Below are 12,632 nucleotides of genomic sequence, written 5' to 3'. Positions count from 1 at the left end.
ACAGTGCCAGATTTTGTCTGTTCCCATCCAGAGTAGCTCATTTGATGTGAATGGATTTATTCCAAATTTTCTCCGGTGTGACTGAGATTTAAGTCTAGCCCATTGAGTTCAAAGGAAGTTTGGGGACTGTGAAGACTGCAGAATCAGGATTTAGATTGCATTTTTTCTGTCCTGTGTAGAATATGCTCCTGTTCTGAGACAGATTCTTTCTTCATTTGTATCTCAGCTTCTGTTCAGAGTTTTACATGAGATTCAATGTTTATTAGCTTCCAAATATGCGTGCATAGTTACAGATGTATAGTTAGACTGAAATTAACAAAGTAAAAAGAATACTAAATACAGTTGCAATAATTTTTTAATGAGATGAAATCAACATGTCCTTAAACATACATATTAGGGAGCATAGACCAGATATCAGTAAATGGATGTCTTTTATTTAACATTTTCTAAGAAATTCCTTCAGTGGAAGCAAGGTCTCTAAGACCAGCCATCTATTATTACATCATAGATTAATTTCCACTTTAATGGTCCTGAATAAACTTTTGTAATGGTCCTGAATAAACTTTTGTAACTAGTTGTATGCTTATAACCAGTTTTATGACTTATAGTGATTTCTTTTCATCATGTTCTTATTTTATTCTGCTAAATGAATGCAGAGATGGGCCTAGTTAATGGCATTTTTCTTCCTTTTTTTATTTACTTGATCTTTTGTTTGTGGAACTCAATCACTTATTTCTGAGATAAAGAGCAATTACAAGGCTTTCTATCATTTGGAAGACTTGGAAGAAGTCTAAAGTATGGAAGCAATTGTCTCTTTTTTCTCCACCTTGGAGAAGTTAAAATTATGAACAAGCAAAAAATTTTCCCAAGAAAGAGGGAACCAAGGAGGGAAAAAATGAGGCATTAAGTTATTAAATATAACAAAAATTCAGTTACGTTGTTTGTCACTTCTTTGACTCACTGCCCCAGGATGGGTTCAGGGAAGGATTATGCGGTTAGAATCATATAGCTTGCTAGCCCTTGTACACCAGCCCTACTGCATGGACTGGGGCAGAAGGGAAGCATGGTCCCAGGTGTTCCCAGCCACTTTGGCTTGATGTCCACCCTGGAGCACATGGAGGGAACATCTACAGCTCATCCCCAGTTACAGTGAAGAGCTCCTGACTTTCCCCACACCCTGTACAAAGCTCAGAGAAAATCTAGCCCCAGTGATCATAATGAAAATGGCATATGCAGTTAGTCCTGCATGAGAAGTAAATGGTAGTAAATTAAGAGCACTGTTATTAAAGGGTGTGGCACAGAGGTGGCACAGTATGATTTCCTTTTTAAGTGTCGACTTAGTGGATTGATTTAAGATGCAGTTATTCCTGAAAAAATCAAGATCTTATCCGGGTTCATGTATTCCCATTAATGTCTGAGATAACTGAGGAAAATGCATAATCTTCCATTTCTATTGCTTTGGAAGTTCTCCACTACAACCGGTAATCTGCTTAGATGAATGTTACAGATATTCCAAATGCTAAGAATTCTTTTTCAAAAGTCTCGAATGCTGTAATTCCAGACAGAAGTTTCTTGAAGACAATATTAATATTACATTTTGTTTTCTTTCAATGTATTTGTAATTGTGTGACCATAGATAATATGCAAGTGAAGAGTCACTGGGCCCGGGGGTGTTGTTTGGGCTTCAGAAGTCAGGAAGGATTTTTTTCTACAGCACAGCATTGCACTGAGAGGTGCACTATGGGACTGAAGAGCATTTCTCAATCTTTTCATGTATTTTTCCTCACTACGTCCCTGTGAGGCAAGGAAATGCTATTAGTTCCAGTATGCAGTTGAGGAATTGAGACACAGAGTGATTAAAACCCAAAGCCTCAGGTATTTAGGCACCTAACTCCCCATGATTTAAATGAGAGTTAGGCACCTAAATACTTTTGGGTTTCTGGCAAAGTTACACAAGTAGTCTGTGGTGGAGCTGAGAACTGAACCTGTTTCCTTAGTCTTAGACTAGTGTTCTAACCATTGGATAGTCCTTCCTCCAGGAGGTTTGTGGTCCCTTCTGGTGGTGAGATGGTGATTTTACAGGACAAGCTGTCTGCTACATCCTCTGGAAAATTCTAGGAGAAATGGTTGGGCAGATTTAGCTAACTGGAAATACAGTATGTGGGCCAAAAATGTGGGAATGTTTTAAGTCTTTAGGCATCTATAATATTTTTTTCTATTTTTTTTTGGATGTGCCACTCTTTTTCATGTTGTATACATAATAAATGCAAATAGAAAAATAGATGTGAAGCATCCTAAGAGAAGTTCATAGTAACAGGAAATTCTCTGACTTCAAATAGGACTGAAGTGATGTGGGAGGGGGTTTCTCATACCACACAGTCTCCATGATGTTCCCCACAAGCCTGTTAAATTGGCTAATAAAACACATGGTATTGGTCTTAGGTCTCCACAGCTACTTCCGAGGGTATACTTGAAAATATTCTCGTAGGCATACGAAGTTTAGAAGATTATTTGATTCTTTAGAGAGTAGATTAGATTTTCTGTCTATAAAAATGTCTGATCAGGAGAGAAAAATTAAAATTTGTTGACAAAAGTATTAATGAAATCCATGAAAAATTAAATAGCTGTGGACAGAACACATTTGTCATTGGGCTAATTCAAGTACTTTTGCCTAGGAAATATGACAGTCTATAACATTTTGCCACGATCTGTGACATGTGTTCTGGATTTTCCCAACACTCTTGTGGGGAAGAAACTGTATGATTTTAATGCAAAAGCTTTATATATTATTAGTGATTGTAACACTCACACACACACGCTCCCTTCAGAAGTCTAAATTATTTTCTGTCTCCAATAAAGAGCTTCTACAAATGTTTTCCACAAATCTATTACCCATACAATGATTGTAACTTTCTTATTACCTGTACATATTAAAAGGCTAATAAGCAGAGATGGCCAAAAGTCAGAATTTTCATTTTGCAGGAAAAGTTTGCCATTTTAATATTTGTTTTCATTCCAAATTTGGGGATAAATATGTTTTAAACATCCCATAAAATACAATTTTTAAAAAATCCATTCTGAAAATATTGTTTTGAGGGGGTAGTCAACATTTCATCTCAAATCTAAATTATTATTTCAAAATGTTTCATGGATTTTTTTTGCATTTTTATTTTATTATTTTACATTTTTTCATTACATGTCAATAGTAACAGTATTGCATATTATCGCATCAAGTCAAAATATTCTGTTAATTTTTATGTTTATATTTTATTTTCAAAATCATTGAGTAGTTGCTATTTAATACAGATTGAAACATTTTACCTTATTTTCTAGATCAAAGTGTCTCCCATTTGTGTTGTAATGAAACAGATTGATGCTTTGACAGTTTCAGTAAGAAAATAAGTTAAGCACTCAGTGATGAATTAGACAAGCATCTGTTTTCAGTATCCTAGAAAAATAACTTCAGGTTAACACAAGGATATTGAAAACAGCAGCTCCTCATATTAGTACACTGAGAGCTTATCTTCTTTTCATGTTGAAAGTGTCAATTGTCAGTCTGTTTCATTACAACATAAACAGGAGACCTTTTCAACAGGAAAAGAAGATGTGATGTTTCAATCTGTACAAAGGAGCATCTACCCTTAGTGATTTTAGAAGTAAAACAATAGAATAGAATATTTAACTATTATATTATGCCATTATGATATGTCATTTTATGATCTCTGAGTAGTACTGCATAATATGGCATGACTTGCCATGGTATGACACATCGTATTATGCACTGACGTGTCATGAAAATTGTCAAAATAATACAAATACTGTGAAAGTGAAAAAACCTAACACAAAATAAATATTGAAATGAAAAATTCATTTTGAAATAGAATTTTGAATTTTTCCAAAATGAATCTTTTGAAGCCAAAAATGTTGTTTCATGGGAAATTCCATTAAAATCAATACAATTTCATTAAAATGTTGGTTTTGTTGAAATGACGTTTTCTGATGAAAAACTGTTTTGAAGAAAATTTTCCAACCAGCTTTACTAATAAGCTAGATCTGGGGGGCAAATGTGATATTTCTTTTAAAAATAAAAAATTGAGGTATACTTCCAGATGTGTCAAGAATCACATATGCTCAGAGAAAGAAACTATTGATTCTACAAGCTGAATTTTCATCTTCGGGCTTTCTGTTTTATTTCCATCCAAATTTGGTCTTAGGAAATTTCAGAAAAAGTATGGGATTCCATTATTTTGATGAAAATAAACTTTTCCTTACCACCTAGTTGTCTAATAAGGATATATATAGAATGCTTCATATTTGAAGATGAGCTATCAATCCTAATGTTACATTTGACATTACGTAATGTCAATTTAATAAACTTTGAACTTATGTGTAGTATTGCTCTCTGCCAGAAAAAAGAAGTATGACTTTAAATTTAAGCTTTGCTTTCTGTAGATGTGAGATTGGTGCTGAAGATGAGCTCCTCAGTTTAGTGATGTAATCTGATTAGTTTAAATATGTGCCTGCAGTATCTGCTTTTTGAATAATCACAAATTATGCTGGGAAAACCCCGTTATTTCTTCTCCTGTGAGGCCTGGAGACCTGTTTTGCTCAGTTATAACCCCCTGGGTATCTTAAAGTCTTTTTTATTTCATCAGTGGTCTAAATGTTAAAGAAAATGGCTTTGCTTTATGGGTCTTATTTCAGTAATTATTATTGAATGATGAACAGTGAATGAACCACACATGACAAATGGTAGTCTCATTGCTTAATGCATCTCTGGAAGGTGCTCTGATAGAATTATGCTATGGTAATGAGCATTAGAACCTAAATGGTCTAGAAATGATTTAAAGAAATAAAAGCACATTGCAATGTTTTGACAGTTTGTTTGTTTTTTAATTGCACTGATTTTCATAGCTCATCAATTCAAAATGAAACAACTTTTAGTGAATACTTTATTTTTGGATTTGGATCTCCTTGAGTCTGTAAAAATGAATCTTCTTATCTGTACAGTGAAAAAAAAATGTGCAATACGTGGAGAGGGTCTAAGGTTTCCATGCAAGAGAAATATTCTGGTTGGGAAACAAAATGCTCCCATATTGCACAATAGTTAGAGAATTTGTTAAATTGTCTGAACTTTGCTTTCATCCTGTTTGGGATGCTCTTCTGTCTTTTGAATAACTTAAACTGCAGATCAAACTAGAAATTAGGTTTTCTACCATACTGTAGCTTTATGTTTGATAAGATAAGGAAAGGAAATCTTGAGAGCTCAATATCTAACTGCTTTAGAGAAGACTCTAATCAACAAGAAGGACTGTGGATGATTCATTTCTAAATTTCATGGTTTCCTCCTATCTGGATTAAAAGATAAAGCATTATATGGAGCATTTGTAAATCCTGGGCTATTTCATTTCTGATCCAGTCAAACATTCTCCATCACAGTATTATACTTGCGGATTTACAAATTATTGGGCCTAGGTTATCTTTTGCAGTGTGCTAGGGACTAGATGCACAGTATACTGTTTTTCACACAAGACACAACCACACAAGGAGGGAAAAATCATTCCTTCTCCTATATGAAAGGTGTTGCCATCCCCTGTGCCCTGAAACCATGGAGAACCCTCCACAAGTTCAGGGATATGCCTTTATCCATTTCCACCCTGGCCAACCCTGTTACATTTTCCCCAGAGGTAATGCGGGCTAGATTCCTCTCGGCACTGTGAAGTCCACCCCCTCTCCTGCTCCAAAGGGTATCCTATTGGTGGTATGGTAGTGCTGCCCACAAATCAAGGAGAAGCAGGGATCCTTGCTAGTCCGGGGCACAGTGCCACCCACAGACAATTCTAGGCCATCTGCAAATTCCCCAGTATCCACAAGGCTTGGAGGAAAAAAAAATGCTGCTCTCTGCTTTTTTTTGCAAGGACACAAACCCCATCCCATAGCCTTGTTAGCAATGACCGAATCTCCAAAAATAAACAATGGATACTAGCAATGGACACAGCTGGCCAGAGCTGAAAATGCTTCAACCTCAAGTTTAGACAGGACCCAACCATGTCCAGCGCCACAACAGCTGACACGTCTTTCTACTAATAGGTGTATGTCTTACTGTAGCCAGGCTCAGGAGGGAACCTTGGGGAGTTTTTCTCCCATGAGGCCCAATATGGCTATGTTTTCCCTCAAAAGGGAGCAGTCTGGTCCATGCAAAGGAATTATGCATCATGATACCTAATATCCCACAGTGTTTCACTACCAGCCGCCCTTCCACAGGTAAGACAGCTGCATCACGATGAGGGGCTCAGTTAAGGGCCTAGATAGATAGACTTGTATTAAAATATGTATGTATGTCGTGGTGAACAGTGGCTATCAAAAAATGGGACAATAATATAGCAGCCGTTCTCCATTGTATCCTCACGCAGGAACTGCCCATAACCTACCAAGCCAGGAAGCAAGTGGTGTCTCGAAGATAGCTGGTAGTGCTGGTAGTGTAGGTCCTGAGGAGGGAGTCTACATAGCCAGACAATCCTGCTGTCAGGGTGCCAATGCCTGAGATTATGGGGCGTCCAGGATTTCCAGGTTTATGGATCTTGGGTAGCAGATAGAATACCCCAGGTCGGGGTTCCAGGGGTGTGTCTGTGCGGATTTGGTCTTGTGCTTTTTCAGGGAGTTTCTTGAGCAAATGTTGTAGTTTCTTTTGGTAACCCTCAGTGGGATCAGAGGGTAATGGCTTGTAGAAACTGGTGTTGGAGAGCTGCCTAGTAGCCTTTTGTTCATATTCGACCTATTCATGATGACGACAGCACCTCCTTTGTCAGCCCTACGCTACCAGCACTCCCAGTTATCTTTGAGACACCACTGACTTCCTGAGGAAACTACAATCCATCGTGATCTTCCTAAAAACACCATCCTAGCCAGTATGGATGTAGAAGCCCTCTACACCAACATTCCACACAAAGATGGACTACAAGCCATCAGGAACAGTATCCCCGATAATGTCATGGCTAACCTGGTGGCTGAACTTTGTGACTTTGTCCTCATCCATAACTATTTCACATTTGCAGACAATGTATACCTTCAAATCAGCGGCACTGCGATGGGTACCCGCATGGCCCCACAGTATGCCAACATTTTTATGGCTGACTTAGAACAACGCTTCCTCAGCTCTCGTCCCCTAATGCCCCTACTCTGCTTGCGCTACATTGATGACATCTTCATCATCTGGACCCATGGAAAAGAAGCCCTTGAGGAATTCCACCATGATTTCAACAATTTCCATCCCACCATCAACCTCAACCTGGACCAGTCCAAACAAGAGATCCACTTCTTGGACACTATGATGCTAATAAGCGATGGTCACATAAACACCACCCAATATCGGAAACCTACTGACCGCTATTCCTACCTACATGCCTCTAGCTTTCATCCAGATCACACCACACGATCCATTGTCTACAGCTAAGCTCTACGATATAATCGCATTTGCTCCAACCCCTCAGACAGAGACAAACACCTACAAGATCTCTATCATGCATTCTTACAACTACAATACCCACCTGCTGAAGTGAAGAAACAGATTGACAGAGCCAGAAGAGTACCCAGAAGTCACCTACTACAGGACAGGCCCAACAAAGAAAATAACAGAACGCCACTAGCCATCACCTTCAGCCCCCAACTAAAACCTCTCCAACGCATCATCAAGGATCTACAACCTATCCTGAAGGACGACCCATCACTCTCACAGATCTTGGGAGACAGGCCAGTCCTTGCTTACAGACAGCCCCCCAACCTGAAGCAAATACTCAACAGCAACCAAACACACCACAGAACAGAACCACTAAACCCAGGAACCTATCCTTGCAACAAAGCCCGTTGCCAACTCTGTCCACATATCTATTCAGGGGACACCATCATAGGGCCTAATCACATCAGCCACGCTATCAGAGGCTTGTTCACCTGCGCATCTACCAATGTGATATATGCCATCATGTGCCAGCAATGCCCCTCTGCCATGTACATTGGTCAAATTGGACAGTCTCTACGTAAAAGAATAAATGGACACAAATCAGACGTCAAGAATTATAACATTCAAAAACCAGTCAGAGAAAACGTCAGTCTCTCCGGTCACACGATTACAGACCTGAGAGTGGCTATCCTTCAACAAAAAAACTTCAAAAACAGACTCCAGCGAGAGACTGCTGAATTGGAATTAATTTGCAAACTAGATACATTTAACTTAGGCTTGAATAGACACTGGGAGTGGATGGGTCATTACATAAAGTAAAACTATTTCCCCATGTTATTTCTCCCCCCACCCAACCCCCACTGTTCCTCAGACGTTCTTGTAGATGTTCTTGTTCTTGTTATGTAGCTCACGAAAGCTTATGCTCTAATAAATTTGTTAATCTCTAAGGTGCCACAAGTACTCCTTTTCTTTTTGCGAATACAGACTAACACGGCTGCTACTCTGAAATCAGACGTTCTTGTTAACTGCTGGAAATGGCCCTCCTTGATTATCACCACAGAAGTTTTTCTTCCTTTCCCGCCTCCTTTCTGCTGGTAATAGCTCATCTTAAGTGATCACTCTCCTTGCTCTAATAAATGTGTTAGTCTCTAAGGTGCCACAAGTACTGCTTTTCTTTCTCCTTACAGTGTGTATGATAAAACTCATTGTTTCATGTTCTCTGTGTGTGTATATAAATCTCCCCACTGTATTTTCCACCGAATGCATCCGATGAAGTGAGCTGTAGCTCACGAAAGCTTATGCTCAAATAAATTTATTAGTCTCTAAGGTGCCACAAGTACTCCTCTTCTTTTTTACTTCTACATGGCTCTTATCACCCTAGTCTGGAGTATCGTAGCACAGCAACTGTACTGATGGGCAGAGAAAAGCCTTTGAAAGATGTTGACACTGCAGGTACTCTGCACTGATATACCGCAACTATTGCAAGTTTGTACCGGATCCCCAGGCTTCATGTCTCTAGCCCTTCCTCCACTGCTGCAAATTCCTTGCTCAAGCAGGAGAAAGAAGGGCTATTTCTGCATCCTCAGCCTGGTGCACTGTTTTTCACCCCCTTCCTATGGCTTTTCCTGCAGCAAGGGAGAATTTAGCCCTATATTCTGATATGTCCTTACAAAACCCTAATTATGAAAGAGGGCTTTGCGTGTTTTAGCAATATCCATAGTTTGGCCACTCCTCAAGGTTTTCCGGGATTGTGGTTTGCTTTTATCTCTTTTAAGATAGGGAAGAATACTCAACTTTCTTAGTGCAAGTTGTGAAGATAGCAAAATTTTCTTTGGACAGTAGTGATAGGAAAAAATGCATTATGAAAAATTGAATCTTGGATCTGATATACCTGTTTTTCCCAAAGGCAAGATAATATTTAAGCATACCTAATGCTAGCATGGCTGAGCTACAGAGCTGAACATAAATTATCATTGTTTTATTAAATCCAAGGAAAATGCAAATCTTTTGTTATTGCTTAAATTTATTTCTGTCAATGTCAGATATCTATCATAAGATATATCCCTCCATTATTCACTTGTTTTTTTCTGGATAGCATTATTATTGTTGTTAAAATGTATTTTAAAATATTACTAACATACTCTAATATTATTATCATAGATGAGAATGCATAACAATGTAAAATTTCAAAAAAAAAATCAGTCTTAACTGTTTCATTAGGGACAGAATGTGCAATTAAGAGCACAGTCGCTATCCGAAGGACACACACTTAGAGCTAGGCAGGAAATTCTCATCCTGTGAATTTTTTTTGAGATTTTTGACATTTTTTTCCCCTTCCTGAATCAGGACAAAAAGTCGAAATCTTGAAGATTTTTATGAACTAAAAAAGCCTGAGAAAAAATTTGGATTGGGTCAGGCAAAATGTTTTGTTTCGATAATTTCAAAATATTTCATTTCAATTTTGACCTCTTAATTTTTTTTTTTTTTGCTAAAATTTAACTTAAATTTGGAAATAAAAAGTTATTTCAAACTGAAAAAAAAATGGAAATTTTTTGTTTCAAAACTATCAGAATATCCCATTTTGACAAGCACGATATTGGATGTTTAAACAATTAAAACATTTTTTTTTTCAAAATGGGAAATTTGTTGAAAATTATGCTTTCCTGCAAACAGGTTCACTTTTTACAACTCTGTGTTTTCTGACTAAAAAGCATTTCATCGAAAAATTCCCAGCCAGCTCTCTAAAAGAGAGTCCATCATTTTGCACTCTTTAGTCCACTGACCCCAGTGCACCCGGCCTACTTTATAAACCCGGGCAACTGGAGATAGGGCTGTGTCTTTTCTATGCCCCTTTCATCTAATTTCTCCCTTTCCCTCCTAGCCTTTTGGGTTATGTTTACCCTGCAATAAAAGACCCATGGCAACAAGTCTCTGGGCCTGGGTCAACTGACTTGGGCTCATGGGATTCACACCACAGGCTAAAATAGCAGTGTAGGGGTTCGGGCTTAGGCTGGGGAAACCTGGCAAAGGCGGGTGGTTACACTGTAGAACAAACCCACGTCAATTGAGCCCAGCTCTGAGACTCGCCGACAGGTGGGAGGGGGTTGTAGTGCACACATACCACTTGGTATGACCTTGGGCTCCCTCATGTGTAGATCCTGCCTTTGTGTCTGGCCTTGCATAGCAGGCATTGAGGGAGAATGTTCTCTCTCTGTCTATACCAGGGCCAGATAATCTGACATTCGACATATTAAATAAAAAAGTACAGATATAAGTCTATGAAGTATGTGCTGAAATCCCTAACCTAAATAGGACAGCTTTGAATGTATTTATCAAGTGTAGTTAACAACTTGATGTTCTACCAAATGAGAGTGAGTATATTGCAGATGGTGCTTAGGCATTTAAACACATTATGTAAATGTTAAACATAGACTCATTTCAACCTAAATTCATATTTGGAGCTTTCAATTTACTGACAACATTGGAGTAAATATTTTCTTTGATTCATATGTTCAGTGCCCATCTAATGCTTGTGGAAATGTACCTGTGCACATTGCAAGAGACTATATAATTGTATGTCTCATCCAAAGATCTCAAAGCACTTTATGAGTATTAAAGAATGTATCCTCACAAGCCCCACTACAGAAGAAGGGATCCCATTTTACATCTGTGGAATCTGAAGCACAGAATTGTTAAGCAACATGCCCAGTGTCACACAGAAAGTCAGTGACAGAACTGAAAATAAAAACCAGAATTTTTAAGTTCTACTCCTATGTTTTAGCCACAAAACCTTCCTTCATCTCACTAAGTGTATTCCACTGAGCATAGAATCACAGGGCTAGAAAGGACTGCAAGAGTCATCTAGTCTAACTCCCTGCCAAGATGCAGGATTTGTTGTGTCTAAACCATCCAAGACAGATGGCTATCCATCCAGCCTCCTTTTGAAAATCTCCAGTGAAGGAGCTTTCACAACCTCCCTTGGCCATCTATTCCATTGTCCTACTGTTCTTACAGTTAGGAAGTTTTTCCTGAGATTTAATCCAAATCTGCTATGCTGTAGTTTAAACTCATTCCCTCTTGTCCTGCCCTCTGGGGCAAGAGAGAACAATTTGTCACCATCTCTGTTATGGTAGCCTTTCAAGTATATCAATGTCCAGATTCTTCCTAGCCTTGCATGATTCTGCGGAGAGAGAATTTAAAAGGTAACAGATATTATTGGACATTTTTCATGGAATATGTTGTGATGTTTAGATATAGTAAATTTAAAAAATAATAATAAAGTTAGGTTTTCTGGCAACACAGTACAAAAGAATCACAAAATAGCTTAGAAAGCTCTGCATCTATGCTAGGTGATTCCTGTCTAATATTATTCCTGTTTAAGCATAGATTTCTGAGTTGCAAAATCATTTCAGTATTTCTCTTTCTTTTACAACTAAATAGGAGTCTTTCACATCCTGCTCTTTTGAATTTTTCCTATATTGTATCTTGAGCATTTAATGCCATGTTTCTTCTCACCTCCCCTTACCTCATGCTTCCAGTTGATGATGTTCTTTTCACCTGTGTTCACAGAGAATGCAAATAAACTGGAAGAAAGTGCCAGAGGGATCTACATTCCTTGTCCAGAACACTACAATGGCTTCTGCATGCATGGGAAGTGCGAGCATTCTACTAATATGTTGGAACCATCTTGCAGGTAACTCTTTTCCTCCAAAGCAGGTGGTGATAAGTGGAAGATGTAGAATTGCTAATACGTGTAATCTAGATGCAGTGTGGAAAATAATTATTAGCCAAAAACCCTTGTATGGTAAAGCACCTTAGACCTAAATTATGCAGCAGAATTGCCCTGAATTATGCCACAATGTCAATCGATTATAAAAACATGAAATAACCTTAAGACATATTTAAATATTTTTAAATGCACCACGTAGGGCAAGCATAGCCAATGGGTGCTTTTTGTTGACTTGTAGCACTGAAATCTAGTATTCCCTGATATTTTCACAATAGGCAAACCTTAAAAAGTGAAGAACTGAATGGAAGATAATTTCTTACAGCTTTGTGTGCAAGGTGACTTAGGAAGAGGTCTGGGCAGGGAGGACGAGTGGTGGTTGAAGTAACACTCAGACTTCCCTTTAGCTGGTTCGGATTTCACTTCAGCGGTTCATACCGTCCTCCAAGT

At 38.3% G+C, this 12,632-nt stretch overlaps 1 protein-coding gene across 1 annotated transcript in view; it reads left to right on the top strand.

The window, feature by feature from the left end:
• TMEFF2 (transmembrane protein with EGF like and two follistatin like domains 2) overlaps positions 1 to 12,632 on the top strand; it is a 185,791-nt gene that overhangs the window by 162,261 nt on the left and 10,898 nt on the right. The window contains exon 8 of the mRNA XM_038422848.2: positions 12,026 to 12,149. Within this exon, the coding sequence (XP_038278776.1) occupies positions 12,026 to 12,149 (124 nt within the window). The remainder of the gene's footprint in view (positions 1 to 12,025; positions 12,150 to 12,632) is intronic.

This window comes from Dermochelys coriacea, chromosome 11, assembly GCF_009764565.3.
Source record: "Dermochelys coriacea isolate rDerCor1 chromosome 11, rDerCor1.pri.v4, whole genome shotgun sequence".
Taxonomy (NCBI): Eukaryota; Metazoa; Chordata; order Testudines; family Dermochelyidae; genus Dermochelys; species Dermochelys coriacea.
The sequence above is the reverse complement of the archived record's forward strand: the minus strand, read 5'-3'. Positions and strand labels throughout refer to the sequence as shown.